This window comes from Anopheles bellator, chromosome 2 (genome assembly GCF_943735745.2).
Source record: "Anopheles bellator chromosome 2, idAnoBellAS_SP24_06.2, whole genome shotgun sequence".
Lineage (NCBI taxonomy): Eukaryota > Metazoa > Arthropoda > Insecta > Diptera > Culicidae > Anopheles > Anopheles bellator.
In genome coordinates, this window is record NC_071286.1 from 52,066,596 (window position 1) to 52,085,340 (window position 18,745).

At 45.3% G+C, this 18,745-nt stretch overlaps 4 protein-coding genes across 6 annotated transcripts; 1 reads left to right on the forward strand and 3 right to left on the reverse strand.

Moving 5' to 3' along the window:
- Positions 1–2,487: 2,487 nt before the first annotated feature.
- LOC131207691 (cytochrome b5-related protein-like) lies at positions 2,488–4,070 on the reverse strand. Its single transcript, XM_058200318.1, has 4 exons — positions 3,828–4,070; positions 3,370–3,761; positions 2,856–3,272; positions 2,488–2,788 (listed from the first exon to the last, which is right to left on the reverse strand). Exons 1-4 carry the CDS (start codon positions 4,068–4,070, stop codon positions 2,488–2,490), a joined length of 1,353 nt encoding a protein of 450 aa, XP_058056301.1.
- Positions 4,071–8,372: 4,302 nt separating this feature from the next.
- On the reverse strand, positions 8,373–11,308 carry LOC131208366 (cytochrome b5-related protein-like). 3 transcript variants are annotated; one of them, XM_058201096.1, is made up of 4 exons: positions 11,186–11,308; positions 9,423–10,045; positions 8,941–9,357; positions 8,373–8,867 (listed from the first exon to the last, which is right to left on the reverse strand). In XM_058201096.1, exons 2-4 carry the CDS (start codon positions 10,016–10,018, stop codon positions 8,576–8,578), a joined length of 1,305 nt encoding a protein of 434 aa, XP_058057079.1. In that variant the 5' UTR covers positions 10,019–10,045; positions 11,186–11,308; the 3' UTR covers positions 8,373–8,575. The 3 variants fall into 3 exon arrangements, with proteins under 3 accessions (XP_058057079.1, XP_058057080.1, XP_058057078.1); XM_058201097.1 differs by lacking the exon at positions 11,186–11,308 and adding an exon at positions 10,395–10,470; XM_058201095.1 differs by lacking the exon at positions 11,186–11,308 and adding an exon at positions 10,375–10,393.
- A 942-nt stretch (positions 11,309–12,250) lies between these two features.
- LOC131212826 (uncharacterized) lies at positions 12,251–14,336 on the forward strand. Its single transcript, XM_058206864.1, has 6 exons — positions 12,251–12,282; positions 12,354–12,469; positions 12,540–12,639; positions 13,096–13,264; positions 13,342–13,593; positions 13,659–14,336. The coding sequence occupies exons 1-6, from the start codon at positions 12,260–12,262 to the stop codon at positions 14,097–14,099; spliced, it is 1,101 nt and encodes a 366-aa protein (XP_058062847.1). The 5' UTR covers positions 12,251–12,259; the 3' UTR covers positions 14,100–14,336.
- Positions 14,124–18,493, reverse strand: LOC131212825 (protein rigor mortis). The gene is made up of 10 exons (XM_058206863.1): positions 18,324–18,493; positions 16,819–18,255; positions 16,395–16,753; positions 16,073–16,321; positions 15,720–16,004; positions 15,065–15,646; positions 14,851–15,001; positions 14,695–14,788; positions 14,467–14,630; positions 14,124–14,397 (listed from the first exon to the last, which is right to left on the reverse strand). The coding sequence occupies exons 1-10, from the start codon at positions 18,491–18,493 to the stop codon at positions 14,262–14,264; spliced, it is 3,627 nt and encodes a 1,208-aa protein (XP_058062846.1). The 3' UTR covers positions 14,124–14,261.
- Between the last annotated feature and the right edge of the window lie 252 nt (positions 18,494–18,745).

Genomic DNA, 18,745 nt, shown 5'->3' on the forward strand with positions numbered 1-18,745 from the left:
TTGGCCATTCCCCTTCCCGCGGTCCCGGTTCCGTCGGTTCCGTTTGCTTGCGGGGTTGCCTCACTGAACGCGCGCCTCCATCCGCTTCGGGTGCGGGCATCGAATCCGACACCAAATTTTCAGCAACATCACGAGAGAAGCACGAGCGCCACTTCCGGTCCGGGGTGAGGTGAAACTGTGTGCGAGCGTGTTTGTGAGCGAATGGAAAATGTATGCACGATTTGATCGATCGATCGAGAGAGAGAAAGAGAGAGCGGGAGAGGAAGCTGGAGAAAGAAAACCCATCAGTCAAAACGACCCAAACGCCACGACCACGTGTGGAATGCGATCCCCCCCCGCCGGGATCCACCACGTGGAGAGACGGATACCGAAACATGAAAGAGCGAAACAGCGAACAACCATTGACCAGGAGCTTGCTGATGCGGGGAGCAACGATGACGAAGGTGGCGTAGGACACTAAGGAAAAACTAAATAGGATTCAGGATTGAAAGCGTAACCCACGCAAGAAGAAGAACCCTTAACACGGTAAAGAACAGAAAACTAGAATTAACATCACCTCCACCCAAGAACATCAAAACAGAAATGATAATGATTTGCAATCGAGAGAGAGAGAAAGAGAGCGCGCGCGCGAGAAAGAGATAGTGAAAGCGAAAGATTACCCTTTTTTGGTTCAGTTCCGGTTGCCATCTTTAGTTTTTTGTTACTTTTTTTTGTTTTCGATGCTTATGTTGGTCACTTGCTGTTGTGTGCAACGTTAAATTCACCATTCTTTTCCACGCCATAAACTCTACTCCCTTGTTTGTTCTGAGTCCGGTTTTGTACGTGGTTGTTACTTTCCTTTTTTTTATTTTCGTCCTTCTTCTTACTTTGTGAACTGCAATGGTTTACAGTTTTCGCTCTGAATGTTTCTTTTATATTTTTTATAACAAAAGTAATAAAAAATGTATTTATTTTTATAATTTAAAAAAAAGCGGATGAGAGAAGGTAATAATAACGAAATAAGATACTTCTATTCGAAAATGTAAAAGCAAGTCTATTCATCTATCCCCGAAGGGCGGCCTATCCTCGAAGGGGCGGCTGGTGTCGAACCGGAACCGGAGGTTCCGCTGGAGGTTGCTTGGGAACTCACAGGAAACCCCGGAATGGGTCGAAAGAAATCGATTTTGTTGATGACACTTTACAACGAAGGAGCGGACCAAAACAGTAAATTGCGTCTGTGGAAAAGGGAATCGAACTGTGCTAAATCTGGTTTTCCTCGGTTTCATCGACCTTAGTGCCACTGGCTTTAAAATCGCGAATTAATCGGTGGAAACGAAGCACGAAGTTTGGCGTTTTGATCAATTCCAACTGATCATCCGATCATTCTCCATTTGTTGTCGGTTCACTTTACGCTTCGATAAGCGCTTCGACTTCTATATCCTTTGCTCGACGCAGGGCAACATGGCGTAGGGGTCATAGAAGAAGAAGTCTCCGTCCGGAACTTGGAGTTATGAAATCCGGTACCATCAAACCTCGGGATTTGCTCATTATCTTCCATCGCTGGGCCCAAAAGCTGCTAAACCGAGTGGTTTGGTTCGTCAGTCTGCTTGCTGGACTCTCGGCAGCAACTCTGTAGTGCTCGGTACTTTTTCTTAACGTGCCGTACGCGGGGTAATCAATCCATATTTCCACATGAAATCTGAATATCTGAATACGAATTGAAACTTGAAAATAGGACCCGAAGCATTTAGTAAACCATACGGATTGGTGTGGCTTAAGTTGATTGTCTTAAAGTACAATATTTTTCAATTCAATTTTTGTTGCTACATAAAAATTCTCCATACCGAAGGGTATTACATGCATTCCAGAAAGTTATGTGAGTCAGTTCTCTAATCACAATTTGCATTGCCAGCAGTTTCCCTAAAGCAAGAATGGGGTTCTGTCCAACGGGGTATTGCGTTAAGCAACAACTCACAACTGTTGCTGTAAACCAATACCTTTTCATTCGTATTTCTTACTTATTTAATACAGATTGAAAGTAGTCCAACGGTTGAGCGAAAGATCGACCCCATACAACGTTATGAATTTTGTTTTTGATTTAATTGAACAGTTCAGACTTTTTATTCGTTGCTTTTTAAAACTCGTTCCATAGATAGAAACCAAGGGTAAGAAGTACACCAATGCAGGATGCGCTCATACACTCTTAACGTTCCCGACTAGCGTTTAACAATATATTGGTTTTGACTGGTGTTCTTTTTCACAGCTCGAGGAACACAGATGACATGGATACCTCTTCCTAGTAGCGTTTACAATCTATTTCTAGACATTGATGAATGGCTTTTTGTAAAGTGTTGTGAACCAACACTTTCTATCGAACTGTCCACACGACACACCTACGAGAATACGAACGACAAAATAAGCTATGCCATAACAACGCAAAGCCGCAATAGGATACCGAGTTCATATTCGCACAATGATCACGATCACGATGCACGATCGTCGCTCGCTTTACTTGCTCGTTTTCGGCTCAACGGTGCACCGATGCACTCTTGGCTTAACCCTGGCCAGTTGTATGTTTTGAGCTAGAAACTGTGAGAACCACGAGCTCGATAGTTGGCCGACGTGAAATTCGCGGCACGTCTGCAGAAACACATCGTTCAGCTGGGGGAAGATGGCGTGGTCCAGCGTCGGGAACATATGGTGCAGATGGTGATCGCCGAACGTGGTGAGCACCTTCAGCAGCGAACCTGTGACACCCCTCCGCTCCACGATCGTGGCCAGTTGGTACAGCCCAAAATCTATGCCATCACTGTGGAAAGAAAGTGTAACTATATAGGGACCGGTATGGCTGTGCTAACATCTAGTCGAAAACTTACGGAAAAACGTCACCCGAATGGAGCGCTTTGGGATGATGATGGCCCGCACTCAGGCCAACCAGTCCGAACCAGAGGCTACCCATCAGCACGATGAACAGCCACAGTCGTAGCACCACACCCAAACTTCCCGGGTTCGTGATGTACATGAATGTTGGCAACAGGAACGGTATCAAATCGTCCAGGTAGAACCGGTTCTTTCCCTGGTTGACGCTGTCCATAAGTCGCTTGATGTATTCGCTTAAGAATACTGCTCCGAAGATGAAGGGACCGTAGAACCAGGATCCATATCGCTGAAAGCTGTTTTTCAGTTCCGGCCAGGGAAGGTAGCAGAGGAATGGCTCAAAGCCGGATATCTCCATGTCCAGCAGCGAGTTTGGGTAGAGATGGTGGGACATCACATGTGAAACGCGCCACTCCCTGGTGCAAATGATAAGACATTTCTTCTTTTCAGTACCGCCCCGAAAGCAGGTCAGCCAAGCCAACGAGGCGGTCCGAAACCGGTGAACCATTTTACCTGTAGCTCAGAAAAGCTATGTTGAAGGCCAGCATGCGCCAGTTGTCTCGCTGGTGCAGAAAGTTATGCGCCGCGATGATGGTTGCGTTCACGAACGCACCACATACGAAGCCGATGGCGTAGCTGTCGAAGTATACGGCCAAATAGGCCGTCAGCAGCACCGTCAGTAGCAGCACGTCCAAAATCTGGCACGAGTGTTTCGTCGGTGTCGGATCGACGGTCTCCAGCTTCTGACGTACGCGCCGCTTCAGGGTGCGGAAGAAGCCGTGTTCAGCGAACGTCAGCCGGATGTTTCGGGGTTGGGTGGCGGGTCGTACGTAAAACTTGGGCAGCATTTGTTCCGCCGTACGCGTGATGTGGTGCGTTTCGAAGGCTTCCGTAATATCGGTTCCCTGTTGGAGATCGGTTAGTCGGTTAGTGGGATGGCCCTGGAATTCCGCTGGAACCTTTCCACAAACCTTTGTCCTGCGGATCCACTCGGAACCGCCGGGATGGGTGCGAGCAAAGTCTTCAAGGTCATACAGAGCGTCCTGGATGCGCCAAAGCCCCTCCGCACCATCGTCGTACCTTCTCCCCTCCAACCAGTTATGCGTCGTTTTGAACGATTCATCGCGAAACGTTGGATAGCGATGCGTGAGGTCCGTGGCATATGCAACTGCCGGTGACGAATCGGATGGCTTCCGCTCAGCGCCTGGTGCCATGGTCGGTGACGCGGTGCCTGTGGAGCATAGTCAAGATGACGGATTATCCATCTGCTGGTTGTCCAGGAAACACGGCCAAACCGTCGGCCTTGACCGTGCTCTTGAGGTTGAGCCTTCTTGATGAACAACATGGCGGGATCAACCGAGCCGATGCGAACGATGTAAGATCAGCCCAGTTCGTTAATAAATCTGAACCAGATTGGGGATAATTAGCGCGATTGTTCAGCGAAGCGACTTGGTTCTCAGAATTCAATTATAGTCAAATCAGATGGCCCAATACGATCGTTTTCGCAATCAAAAAGAGTCCTAGGAAATAATTGGTGACTGGCGACATCACTTGGCTTTGGTTGCGATACCTTTAGGTATTGAATGCATTTTATAGATCCAGTTATTGTCATCCATTTCATCGTCATAGAAGCCATTTCTTTACTGTTTAACTAAAGCAGCTGGTCATGCCGATATCTTGTTTCCAAAAATCCTAAACAGGCTTAAGTTAAAATTGCAGCCCTTCATAGCTGGACATTAATTCAAAACATTTCCTGAACATCTTTTTCCACTATTAGGTATTTTTGCGAGACTTGCTCGTTCAATCACTTTCCTGTAGAAGTTGATGAAGAGAAAGTTTCTATTGGCCTCTGTACGAATCAATGCCGGCCAAATTTTCGTAGTCGCCAGACAGCAACATATTTGCGTGACAAGTGATATCGGGCAGTGCGATCAATCTTTGGGTTCGAATATTAATGCCGGGTGAATGTATACGGCTTTCCGATGACATAGATTTGGTTTGCCATGCTTTAGAAACGTCGGTGGGTTTTCAACATTGCCTTGTGTTTCCTTCATTCGTACCCTTCGTCAATTTTATGGCTTTTGAAGCCTTGCACGTCGGCTGGCAACGGTTTACGAAGGCAAAATAATCATTTCAAGTTTCTGCGTGGACTTTTATTGTTGCTGACATTACCACATCGAGGATTTTGGTAGTAGCATTGGAGCACTTAAGCATTTGATTGGAGCATTAGCATCAGAGAGTTAGCTAATTGGGTTGGCCGCTTTAAATATGCGTTTCTGGTGTAGTTTGTGAAAGAATAAATGATAGTGAATTACATTTGAATTACAGAATCTGAGCTAGCAACTGAAGTGAGGGAAGCGTAAAAAAACGTTCACAGACGCTTTGTTTCGTTTGGTTTAGTTTTATCATTCGCCCTCCTTGCTCACTGAACCGGAAAGAAGGTGATGGTCGTATGACGACAGTTTGTTTAACGGTCAATTTTTTCATTTTCAATCATTCGTTCGACGATGTTCAAAACAAGAAAAACGTTACCGAGGTTTTCGCGATGTTCGGTTTAATGAAATGCAATTCGAAGGGAGACAAACGCATGACCATTGCTGTTGGCCTTCGATCTGTTGTTTCAAACTATTTCTTAACTTCCTTTACTTTTGATTTGTTACACTGATACGTTACACTCGACCAATTGCCTCTTGCGAACCGAGAAGAAGTAAAATAAACGAAAAGGTTTTTAGTATGTCTACCGAGCCACGTGTGTTCCCGTCACTTCCTGTTCCTTGTTCGGGTTGAATGAAAAAAAAACAGTGAATTAGAATAAAACAATAAAATATTTCAAAATCTTTTACCTCCTTTTTTTACACCAACTTGCCAACTCAATAAAGAAGGGCTATCGCCGGCAGTATAAATTGATCCTTCCATTTTATGATCCTCGCTTTATGCGAGAAACATGTAAAAGAATATCTCGATCTAGGCCCCAAGAACGATCAGAATTTTAAATTGGCCGAAACTGGATGTAATCCTGCCCTATTAAGCCAAGAACCCTTCGATTGATTATTATTAACATACGGCAGTGGAACGGCGTGAGCATCATGTAAATTTCAGGGCATGTGGCCCAGAAACCGGTTCTTCGGCACCACTTCGACACTGGCCTTTTCAAGAATTTTGATCTTGATCTTGAACCTGTGCTTACCGTTTTTCTTTTAAATGGGAAACCCACACCAGTGTAGAAAATGCACGATCTAATGCCTCACAGAACACTCATGATTTTTCGACACGCGATCCTCGCGGGACACGATCAATTGCATGTGCGGTTATGGCGACCATCGATTGCAAATGCTTTCTTCTTTGATCTGAACACGATGTAACTTTGCAGCACAGCACGATCACTGGAAAAACCGGGTATCCACTTCGCAAACTTCGCAGCAATTGAATCACTGAATTAAAGTTTACGCCACAAAACACATACAGCGCAAGCGCGTTCGTTTCCGGAGAATTTCAACTCGACCGGAACCAATCTCGTTCCACGCTTTGGTGATTCGCTTCGGCAATTTTTGAACACGCCACCCGAACACCCGAACCAGCATTCACTCACGTCCACCGTGACCGCGATCGAAAACCTAACTGACCGCGCGAACCAGGTGAACGGTCCGGTCAACCTGCACCGCGGTATTCCGCCTTGTTCGGCTCGCCGCCGAAACATGAACCGGATTCGAGGTGAACAATAGAACACAAAGAACGAATGCAGAATTCGCAGAACCACGGTTGACAACGATCGCTCGGAGCAGGAGAGCGGCACCGGTTCAGCATCCCGTCCGTCTGAGATCAGTGGAGCAATAAAGTAAATTATTAACAGCATTTCCAGCCCCGTTTTCGGGCGTTTGGAAAAAATAAACCATTCCGACACAGAAGATGCGCGCGCATTCGCTCCGAACGATCCGAAAAAATATCGTTAGCGGTGAGGTTGGTGTTTTAAAAAAATGGCAAAATGCTGATAGTGTCCAAAATCCATCACCATTAACCTTTTCCGCGATCAGTTACCGTCCACTATAACATAAACTTTTCCGGGTGTTTGAAATAAAGATAAGATCGAAAGGTTTGCAATATCAAAAAAGAGCATAGAGGAGTAAATGAACTCAAAAGAGTAAATGCATTTATAGAAAGTATTTATAAATTTACTAAATATTATTACAATATAAATCAAAACTGTGTGCGGCAATTTAAAATTGAGCAAACAGATTCGCAAATTGTTTAAAATGGCACTGATCTTCAAGATTATTCCAATATATGCCGAAGGTAAAAGCGCGGTGTTTCGGTTTCTTAATTGGTTATTGTAATCGGCTCAATCTTGACCAATTACGATCCAATTAACGCTTAGCAATAAGTAATACAACCGACGCTATTGTTCGGTTGATTTACTATTGTTCTTCCCAGAAGATGTGGCCTAGTGTTTGGTAGAGTTATACATACGGGGCCTTTAAGCTTTAAAGTTTGATTCGAACAATATTGTAGTCGGAAAGGGGTTTATTGCAGCTTCTTGAAAAGGAGTTATGATGTTTATTTTTATTTGAACACGGTTCGCACTTCACATCACCATCACCATCAAGCTGTAATTGACCGGCTGCCACAATGGCTCGTATGTATGCTGCACTTTCTTCTGTTTGAATCTTCGCGCATAACAAGGCCACACCATTCGACGGAGAGCCTCGCTTTCACAAGTCTTGCTCTTCGGCATTGTGAGTACCATCCAATGAAAAGTGGCCGTTTGTTGAAGATCTGCTGGCACAAGGCGCTTCTGTCACAATTAGTTTTGACGATTACTGAAAGCTTACACAATGGTTCCGGCGGGAGTGCTGTTTTGGATAACCATTAGTATTAGGCAATGCTCTTGTCTCTTAAGCCGTTAATATGCTGAACAACGAAGAAATCAATAAACCCTATTGTTTCACCGCAAATTCGGCGCAGCATTACTATTTCTGCTATCGCTTTGGTATATTTGTCAGCATGCAGATGCTGAAGGCAATGCATAAAATAGAAATGATCTTTATAAAGCCCAATTTTTACTTTCGTTGGATACGTTTTATTGATTGGGTTATCGGTATCCGAGTAAGTTGGAATTATATCGACGAAACGTTCTGTTGATCTGCATTCGTTGAATGTTCGAGCAATATTTTTTTAGTTCTGGTGTAAGAACAAGGATCGACCATTCTATTTTCTAGTTTGCATGAGCCGACGGCAGCAGAAAAGACAACTAACCAAACACGAAGCAAACCGCTGTGGCAAGTCCATTGCTTATCGGACGCTATTAGGTTTGTAAGCAATCGTTTCAATCGCGTGGAAGATTGTACGCAATATTGTGCGAAACTGCTCATTGTCTCAACAAATTTGATTGAATTTGTGAAATGAACAAGAAAAGTTTTTATGTTCTTTATTTCTCATCAAAAAAAGGACATTTTAAGTAAAAGCGAACTCAATGCCAAGTATTCTAGAGACGAATAATCACTCCGTGATAGTGATACTTTAGAAAATTCTCTCAAATAAAGAAACTACAAACGAAACTAACAGTTGAATCATTACCTTCTTATTTTGTTAAAAACCAACTTTACACCGTTCTCAAGATAATCACTAATTCAATGGTTTGGTTCCAATATTTCTTACCAGCCCTTCTATGTTTTGCATTTCAACAGGAAAGCTCTTTGGTCTAACGTTGGCGTGCGCACAGCTCTTAGTTGAACTTCTCCGACGGGTTATACGTCATCGTTTCGATACGGGCAAGCTGTTTGTGCTGGCCGATGATTTGCTGTAGCCACGGCATCTCACGATATACGGTTTCAAATTCATGACACGTTTCAAAAAACACCGGATACAGTTGTGGCAGAATACCGTGATCGAGCGTGGGGAACAGATGATGCAAACAGTGATCTCCAAAGGTCGTCAGTACCATGAACAGCGAGCCTTTCGTATCCGACCGGTCGATAACGGCAGCCAGTTGGTAAACCGCGTAATCAATATTTTCCCTGTTAATGAGAAGCACCCAATGCGGTTCCTTCAGTACAGCCAAAATGTGCGCCACCTACTTACGGTACTTACGGTATTCTATCGCCATCGTGAACCGTCTTCGGGTGGTGATGGGCGGCGTTTAAGCCGATTAAACCGAACATGAAACTGGCCACCAACACGACGAACAGCCACATCTTGACCACCTCCCAGAGGCTGGTGGTGCCGACGACGTACATAAACGTTGGCAGAATGAATGTGACTAAGTCATCCAAATGAAACGTGTTTTTTCCCAGTTTCACAGTCTCGGCGATGCGTTTGAAAAATTCTGCATAAAGCAAAACGGAATACACGATCGGTCCATACGCCCAGGAACCGTACCGTACGAAGGCACTCTTCGTCGCAGGATTCGGCAGCCAACAGAGGTACGGTTCGAAGTAGGTAATCTCCAGGTCCAGAATAGAGTTGGGGAAGTTGTGGTGAGACATGGCGTGCGACACTCTCCATTTGCTAGAAAGAAAACCGGAACCAGCTCGGTGATCTCGCCCTGCTTGCTGTGTTTTCGCTGCACTCACCGGTAGCTGGAAAAGGCCAGATTGAACGTCATCATCCTCCAGTTGTCTCGCTGGTGGAAAAAGTTGTGGGCCGCAATCATTGTCCAGCAGACAAACAACCCTGAAAACGCACCAATTACGTAGCTGTGGAGGCGAATGGCAAGAAAGGCTAGACCGAACGCCGCGGCCAACATCGAGTCGATGATCAGTTTCGACTGCTTCACCGGCGCATAGTCGATATCCTTCAGCTTGTCCCGAACCCGCCGCTTGAGTGTCCGATAAAACCCATCATCGTGGAACGTCAACTGCACCGCCCTTGGCGCCGTGGCCTCGCGCACTTTGTACTTTGCCAGCAAGCCCTCGGCCCGTGTATTAATGTGGTGCGTTTCGAAGGACTCGGTAATGTCCGTTCCCTTTGTTAGCCGGATCCACTCGGAGCCGCCCGGATGGTGGTCGATGAAGTCCGAGAGGTCGTACAGTGTGTCGTGTATGCGCCACAGCCCCTCGGCGCCATCGTCCGCCCTCTTTCCGTCCAACCAGAGATCCGTCGTCTTGAGGCGTTCGTCGCGGAACGAAGGATACTTTTTTGCAATAGTTGTGATGTAACCGTTCGCCATGACCCCCCACACTTATTATAGGTCGATCTGGAAGAAGGCAAAAACGAAGAAATTGAACACGCTTCGTCACAACGCATTTGGAACCCTCGACTAATGATTGACCGCGGGCTGCTGGTCGATGCACTTCACGCTTCGAGCGAACGTTACAAACACATTCAGCCGAGAGAATTTATCACATGTAGTATTCTGCTATCAACGAGATGAACTAATCTTTTTAGCTACGGTAATTAACTCTCTCGGCAATGATCTCGCTAATGATCTTTCCGGGTGTGGTTCAGGGGACAGCATCAAATACATCATCGAGCCGGTAACCAGTGAACGCCCCACGACCTGCACTTGAACTATATGATACTGACACAGATTAATTGATCCTAACCCGTTGCATCACGTTGTGATTAGTCCTGTGCGCATGTGGATGCAATCGATTCGTGAATATTTACAAACAACGTGCGGTGATGATTGTGGTCCTCTCGTTGTCCTGTGGCACCAGTTTTGTTTTGTAGCTCGTCCCGTAATTGTAAATATTTTTCTCGCTCAATACGGTGGGATCGAAAACTGGCGGATCAAAATACAGCGCGTCCTGTGCGCGTGTCCTTCGCATAAACGGCATCCAATAGTGGTCTGGCGCAAAACCTGTTCAGGTCATTCGAATCCCACTTATTGTGCAGGCAAAATCCAAAGGAACGAAACGTAATGATTGGGCAGTTGCAATTATAAAGCAGAAAGTAAAAATAAGACCATGCCCCTGATATGAAAGCATCAGACGGCGCAGTGCGGTATCAGTGATCAGATTATTTGCCCGAGGGGGGTCGAATTTTCTGCCTTATGTGTGGGGCTGCAAGATAAGAACAGCGTGAACTTTGACTTCAAACATAAAAAAACGTCTGCCCGTTGTGTTTGGACCCGCAGCGCCAGTGCGTCGGAATGAAACAGACAAGACGATTGAGTTACGCACGCTCCCTGTGAATGACGGACTTGGAATACAAATGACCTACTGAACGTCGCCGGGACTGTTTCACGCTACACGTTACCGCAAGGCATCAATTATTCTAACCAGTTCGCTACACTTTGGCACCGAGAAACTAGAATATTCGCACCATATCTTTCACTCGCCAACCGCTGTTCGGTTTTACTGGTGGTGGGTTAAGATAAATAAATCTTACTTACTGTCTTAATCTTTTGCCACTACTTGTTGCACCCGATGCACGCTGCACACGTTCTGATCGACGCACCGCGACTGAGCACTGTCGCCGTCCGGGGGGCTGATTTTGTGCTAAGCGACCAACCAGTACGCCGACGGCGATTAACGGCCGGAAAGGAGAACGAAGTATTTTACTAACCGTTCTAGTAACGTGCGTACAAACACATCGAGCGCTCGGTCTTACGAAGACTTGCGTTTCGCCGGCACCCTGCGCATCGACATCGATGCTTTACTTGCACATGTGGTCCGAACTTTACTCCAATTTTAATCGGCTTGACGGCAGGCAGCACTAAGCTTACAATTATAAATTAAGTACATGAAATTTGAATTTTTTCTTAAGAATTACATACTGAACCAAATGAATAAAGAGCCACACTCAAACCCTATTTCGCATTTTTAAGAGTTTTGAATTTCGATCGGCTCAACGAACCGGAAGTGATGCGTTGATTCTTTCCAAAAAAAATGTTTTACTGAGATCTTACAAATTAAACACATTCATTATTTGGCAAAAACCCAAGCACAATTACTTTGTACAATTTTGTAATCCTCACTTCTTTCTTTGGTATGCCCCGTAAGGAACATACGAAACATGGCGATTTGACAATGGTTGTGATGCAAGCGAGGCAAAACAAACCTTATCAATTGATAAACGGTCGCCAGCAGGCCCCTACTACTACTGACCACAACCAACAAACCCAACCGACCGTTTGTGTGCACAATTTGTGATTTTTGGGTTACAAAATGTTAAAAAAACGCCTCGTACGCTTTGCATCTCATATGGACAGCTTAACATCTCCATTCATAAGCTCGGTACAGTTAGTGGCGCGAGTGTTGAGAAATAGGTTTAGGTTTAGGTTTGGCGAAGTAAATTTTGACTCACCGATTAGATGAAGCTCGTCAACGTTATCAGTCCACCGGCCGGGGGTTGCTGTTATCGAAGTACGACTTTTGAGGTATCAAACCCTCCGTGCGCCAACAGGTATGATTGGTATAAACACAGTCTCAGTCTCGCGTGAAGACGGTGACCGCGAGTAATCGACATGCTGAAGAGAAGCGTCTGTAGGTAAAGTGCATTCAGTGGCGTTGAAACAGCTGCGTAGCATATGTGAGACTTAATTTCTTTCCCTGCCTCAGGTTACCGCTGTTCTGGAAAATCTATCTCCCTACTTTGGCCGCTTTGATCTTGCACAATGAGTATCTTATCCATATCTATCACAGTCTGCGGTGGTCCGAACTACAGTGTGAAACTGGTAAGAGGAATGTGAAATCGGTTCTGCGGGCTCGTCGGAGCGACTAAACAATTGGTCCGTTTACTTGCAGATACCTGCGTGAAAGTTCTCTTGGTGGCTGATCCACAAATTTTGGGAAATACTTTTGACAAGAAGCTCTACTGGCCTTTAGCGAACTTTGACTCCGACCGGTACGTACCCGATTGCTCTACGGACCAAAGTTTCTAAAACGTGTCCTTACTTACTAGGGTGTATCGTAACAAATTGGGTTATAATGCTTCTCAAAAATCATGGGAAAGCTCAACAAATGAACAACTCGTTGCTTGATGGTTCATTCAACGATCGATTAATCGAAGATCACCAGGTCTGGCAAAAGATACTACAATATTGCCAAGTCTCTTCCAATAGTAAGCCGTAATCTTATCTGCGCGTAAAATGACGGAGCTCTATTTGTGATTTTATTGCTATGCAAGAAAGTTCATAACTAAAAGAAATCGATTGATATCGTGGACTATGATATTGCACAAACTAATCGCTACGTAATTCAGCATTCAGCCATTATCTCTACCTTGTAGCCAACATTTTCATACCAACTCAATGTTACAATCAATGGCAATGAAATTAACGAAACCTGTCTACTCTTGAAGGCACCTGAAGCGCACCTACAAACGGGCAGTTCAACATACGACGCCAGATGTTATCTGTTTTCTGGGAGATCTCATGGACGAAGGCAGCGTGGCTGATGACGTGCAGTTCGCGAACTACTTCAGTCGCTTCGTTAACATTTTTACCCAACCCACGGCAGATACCCTAATGGTGCGTTCTATTCTGGCATTCGTAATTGTTATCGACACCAGCATCTCTATCATATCATATTTCGCCCTCATTTTCAGCTCTTCATTCCCGGCGATAATGACATTGGCGGAGAAGGTCTTGAAGTGGTCAAGTCGGACAAAGTGCTACGATTTAAACAATATTTTAATGAACAGGACGAGTGGACGGCGCACTCACTGCTACAATTTGTCAACGTGAACCGCATCTCTATGACGTTACCTCCAAACGCAGACCATCGTGAGCAAAGTTCTTACACGGTTTTCTTGAGCCACATGCCAGTGCTACGATGGACGGATCCGTTCACCTATCAGGTAAGCAGGAACAGAATATCGGAATACTTTATTTGGCTAATCGCCGGCTAATCTAATCCCATCAGGCGATCGAAGATTTTCAACCCAACGTAATATTTTCGGCCCATGAACACAAGTCACTGTACGTGAAAACGCACCGCAACCGTTTATCGCAGGAGGTTCCGTTCGTCCCGCTCAACACCGAACCGGGCAGTCGACATGAGGTGCTAGAGTTTAACTTGGACTATTTGAAGGATACGCGTGAGTTGCTGGAGTTTGTGGTACCAACATGCTCGTACCGGATGGGTGAGATGAAGATAGGTTACGGTTATGCCGTGTTTGATGGGGACAAACTGCGGTACACCGTGCTGTGGACATCGCAGCGCTTCTACCAGCTAGCTGTGTACTCCATGATGCTGTTGCCATTAAAGTTAGTGTGTGGCCAGATTTGGTGCAATATTCTGAAAAGGTATTGGTGTTGCTGTCGAAAGAGGAATCGCAACTATTTACCACTTCCGATGGTATAGGCGATGCGTAGTAATTTGCTTACAAACTCAGTATTTATTTCATTGTAGAGTGTTCGTGCGAAACGCGATTTTTGTTACAAATGTCGGTATGTAGTGCCTGAAAGGTGTGACATAAAAACCGACGAAATGATGGAATTCATACATACTTTAAACACACTTGAGTTACTTTTCCTTAGTAGATTTTGCTTCTTGAATTTTCACATGCAGCTCATCTATCGTTTGTAGAATATTTTTAGAAAGCTCCTTACGTTTCAACAGTGCCTTGGTGGCATTTTCGTATTTCTTAACACCAGTCCATCTGAAAGAAAAAACGGCACGCGTAAGTTGATTTGTGCGCCAAGCAGTGCTGTCTCGTCTAACAACTTACACTAACGCAGCAGCTTCCAGATTGCCGACGGATTCTAGATATTCCGCCCAGTCGGTCGCTAACTTTTCATTGATGGGATCGTCGGGCATTTTCTGTAGGCGGCAAATGGCCCATGCTTCTCGGTAATACTTGCCATCGCAAAGTGTTTCGATCGCATCGTCCACCTGAGATAAAATACGTCAACTCAAAACATGTCCGATGCAGGCGGGGAGCATATTTAGAACTTACATTGTGGCTTGCCAGAAAATACGGTACAGAGGCCAGTGAATTTCCATTCTCTATTAACTGATAGCCGTACGCTTGACAGCATTGCCGCCAGAAGCTAAAAGTGCACACAAAATGGTTAAACTAAGCATTCATTTCCAACATTCAGGGAAAACTCACATATGCGAAATGTACGGTGCGAGGGCTAGAAGATCGATTGTGAGGTCTTTCTTAGCGATACGTTCCAGTATTGTGTCCTTGAGCTTGTGCAGTAAATGCGGCAGCATTACGAATCCAATCGAATACTTTTTCGATGCCATACTGTGTTTTACTATAAGGACGTGTTGAGTTATAAGATGTTAAACGCAAAGTAGGAAAAAGCATGGACATTTACCTTCTTCCTCAATCAGCTGCTTCAGCTTTTCTTCCGTAGAAAACAGTTTTTCGTTGTAATACACGGGACCATCTTCCACTCGCGAATCGATCGTGGACACTTTTTCAATGCTAGGCTCTTCCACGCTCTCCTTTTTCACGTCATTCTCGTTTTCTATGTCGGAATCTTCGATTTCACTGTCACCGTTTTGATTACTTTCCAACGGATCAGTTGGTGGTGGCTCAACGGTGTGTAGCATTTTGACAATGCATGCCAAAGTTTCCTTCGGTTTGTTGGCTTCACGATATGCAAGAGAGAACGTTGTTACCTCCTTCACCGGCAAATGCCGAGCTTTTTTGGCCTTAAGGGTAACCTGCTGTACTTTGTCAGCCAAATCATCGATTGCATCGTTCGTGCTCTTTGCGATCTCTTCAGCGTTACCTGTCCCAGTGCCGTCGGAAGCGGTCACGCTTGATGGCGCTTTTGTGTCTTCGAATGTTTTGGGCTTTGCAGGCTCTACGTCTTCTGAGCGAGCCCAAGGAATTTGAATTTTCGGCGCAGTCGAGTTTTTGGACTTTCTCGAAGCACTCGTCTCGATTTTGACTGTAACATAAACATTAGTATCTGTGTAATAATGATGGTGAACGGTAAGCTTTCTGAACGTAAAATCACCAACCTTCTTTCTGCCTGGGGTGGTCTTTTGTGTAATCAAAAAATGCCAGCGATGAATATGCGGCCACGTAAATGATGATGTTTTCGTCCAGCGGCGAAAACATGGCACTATATGTGAAGCTGCCCGTATTGTACACTTTCAGACACGTCGATGACGGTGCATCCCAAACACGGACCGTTTTATCGAAGCTAGCGCTCACCAGCCGCATTGTATCTCCGCGACTCCACCTCAATTGACAGATCGTGTCTTCATGTCCTTCAAGGGTTGTAATGTTTTTTTCGCCACAATCTAAACGAATAATCCAATCGAATGTTCTCACAGTTTATTTCCACTATCTAAGCTGCGGCGAGACTTACCATGGAATCCTTTACTGAAATCAACCAAAGATATTTTCAAACAACTGGACCCCACGGCCAACAGGTCGCCCTTGTACTCGAGTGAGGTGATGTAACGCATCGGAGTTGTAACATGGCCACGGAAGAGTGTTGCCATATTATGATCCAAGTCCGTAACGAAAGCTTCTCCTTCCTGGGTCCCAATAAAGCACAATTTTCCGACGATGTTTACATTGGATACTTTTCCGAACTGTTTGCACACGATGGGCTCTGCAATGAAATCCGTTGTTAATAAATAAATTAAGCAGCTTCAACGCGATTGCTGCTCATAAAATGGTCATACTGAATTTTCCTGGACCCGACAAGTAATAGTAAGCCAATTCCGTTTTTCCCGACGCAAAGAGTGCTAGCTGTCGTTGATTTTTATCGTCGGTCAGGTAGCCCCAGCACAAGGCGTAGACGTCCTTGTTGATGAACGCATTCAGCAAAATTGGACCGTTAGTAACACTTTCAGTATTCAGAATGCCTACACGTCCATCGCACGTTCCGAAAGCCAGCTTCTCCTCTTCCTCCGGGTGCCACGCCAGCGCCGTCACTATGTTGCCAATGTTGTTCGAAAAGTGTTTGATGGGAATACAATCTGGCTGAAGGTTCATCAGATTAGTAACCGCAATTCTCGGGGCACTAGAAGCCACGGCAATCCTATAACAACAAAGAGCACATTAAAGACCATGGCAGACCTTGTGGTTTGAGTTGCTTTTGCTTACACCATCGATTCAATCGGACTTTCGACCAAGCATCGATTTTTGGGAACGACGCACGAATAATCGCGAGCCACCGAGGGTGCCTCATTTTCGACAACCCGTAAACAGATCAACTTTCGGTTTATTGAAGAGCACCACACATACCGGCCATCGCTCGAATTAGCGCGAATAACGTGAAATATTTTATCCACCGGATAGGGTTGCGGATTCAATACGGTTCGCAGGTTTACGAAATTGTTCTTGCGATACGCTTCCACCTTCCATTCCACGACGCTCCCGGAGGACGTGTTGGCCACAATGTGTCGCTCATCAAGCCAGACGGCATTCGTGAAGATCGTGTTACAGAGTCGCTTCGGTGTATCCGCTTGGACAACTACTTTGCCAATGGGTAATCCTGTTTCGTAATCCCAGAAAAAAATATTTTGTTCGCGGCTTCCGCTAACGATTATGAGCTTACGCTCATAGTTATCATCTTCAGAATCATCGGACAGCTCGCCCTCGTGCTTATCGCCATCATCACCACTCACGCGGCCACAGTCCCTCTGTTGTTCACAGTCATCCAACTCATTTTCGTCATCCGTGTTAAACTCTGGAGTGTGCTCTTCTTCCCCTTCATCATCGCTCTCGCTTTCATCCTGATTACGGCGAGTGGCCGCTTTCAGTATATCTTCTTTAAGGTTTTGACATGCCTCCAGAAAGTTGAACCCCTCCATCGTTTTGTTCTTATCGCGAAATTTATCTTGCTTTAAGTCCTTCGTGTCACGATCAATTCCAGCTCCAAACTCATCCTGATTGTCGTCGAAATTGTAAATGTCCAGAAAGTCTGACGTGTCTGCGGTCGGGGTTTTACCTTTTTTATGTGCCTTCTTTTTTGGGCGACTTTTTTTCTCATCACCAGTAGCATTCTGGTGATCAGTTCGATCAGATGCAATCCGCGGTTTTTCCTCCCTTAAAACGGGAACAGCCAACAAATCAATTGACACTATCTCATGACCGTGCCTTCGAAGGGAGTGAAGAATCGATGGTTTTTTGATGGTAAATATTTGTATCAGCCCATTCTGCATTCCGGCAACGTAGACACTTGGATCATTGGGGACACGCGTCAGTACCACTACGACGCTCTTTTTGTCGAATAAATTGCCATATATTTTGTAGCGGTTCGACAGCACGCAGTAAATGACAAGTGTAGAATGATCGCAGGACAGCAGTTTACCGTTCGTGCTAAAACACAGGGCAGATGTGATGGCCTTGTGCTGATCGGTATCTTTGCCCTTCTTGGGGTTCAAGGAAGCTACATGAGCCCGATGACCTTTGATGGGTTCCTCCCGATCCAGATCGTACACGCACACAATGTTTGCGCTGTCCAACACTGCAAACGTTCGCTCCTTCTGCCAGTCTGGCGCACAGGCCAAACTCTTGATAGTCCGCCCGGAAGGAAAACTGCAAGTAATATGGTACGGAATCGTACATACCCGGTCTCAACTTGCTAAACGATGAGAGATACTTACAATAGTACATGGTTGATGATCTTAACTTTCGGCATTTGCTCGCCGGAGGCCAACGGTGGAATGTAGCACATATCGAACCGCGAAGAGTAAAGCAATCCGTGATCCGGAGTGGCGATGATACTGTTCTGGTGGTACCACTCGTGAAGAATAGGAACCGTAAACTCATCCATGGCTGAGCTGAGAGTAGTTATTATGGATTTCACGAAATTGATCACTTCTCCCGGCTAACTGCACCAATGAACTTGTAAACACGCGCAAAAGTGTCGCCATCGGCTCGAGCAATCTTGACAGCTGTCAAGCTGTCTCATGCAAGAAAATATGGCTTTTTCTCATGCAAGAAAACATGGCTTTTCTCATGTAAGAAAATATGGCTTGTAAGCTCTCCAGTAAAGTTTTTATCTTTGTGTCAACGAGACGCAGTT

Coding starts and splice junctions, on each gene's coding strand:
- LOC131207691 (XM_058200318.1), bottom strand. CDS start 4,070: ATGGCACCAGGCGCTGAGCGGAAGCCATCCGATTCGTCACCGGCAGTT. Junction 3,273..3,369: donor ATAGCTTTTCTGAGCTACAG/GTAAAATGGTTC, acceptor CATTTGCACCAG/GGAGTGGCGCGTTTCACATG. Junction 2,789..2,855: donor CATTCGGGTGACGTTTTTCC/GTAAGTTTTCGA, acceptor TTCTTTCCACAG/TGATGGCATAGATTTTGGGC.
- LOC131208366 (XM_058201096.1), bottom strand. CDS start 10,018: ATGGCGAACGGTTACATCACAACTATTGCAAAAAAGTATCCTTCGTTC. Junction 9,358..9,422: donor CTGGCCTTTTCCAGCTACCG/GTGAGTGCAGCG, acceptor TTTTCTTTCTAG/CAAATGGAGAGTGTCGCACG. Junction 8,868..8,940: donor CACGATGGCGATAGAATACC/GTAAGTACCGTA, acceptor TCTCATTAACAG/GGAAAATATTGATTACGCGG.
- LOC131212826 (XM_058206864.1), top strand. CDS start 12,260: ATGCTGAAGAGAAGCGTCTGTAG. Junction 12,283..12,353: donor CTGAAGAGAAGCGTCTGTAG/GTAAAGTGCATT, acceptor TCCCTGCCTCAG/GTTACCGCTGTTCTGGAAAA. Junction 13,265..13,341: donor CCACGGCAGATACCCTAATG/GTGCGTTCTATT, acceptor CCTCATTTTCAG/CTCTTCATTCCCGGCGATAA.
- LOC131212825 (XM_058206863.1), bottom strand. CDS start 18,493: ATGGATGAGTTTACGGTTCCTATTCTTCACGAGTGGTACCACCAGAAC. Junction 15,002..15,064: donor GCAGCTGATTGAGGAAGAAG/GTAAATGTCCAT, acceptor ACGTCCTTATAG/TAAAACACAGTATGGCATCG. Junction 14,631..14,694: donor ATTTTCTGGCAAGCCACAAT/GTAAGTTCTAAA, acceptor ATTTTATCTCAG/GTGGACGATGCGATCGAAAC.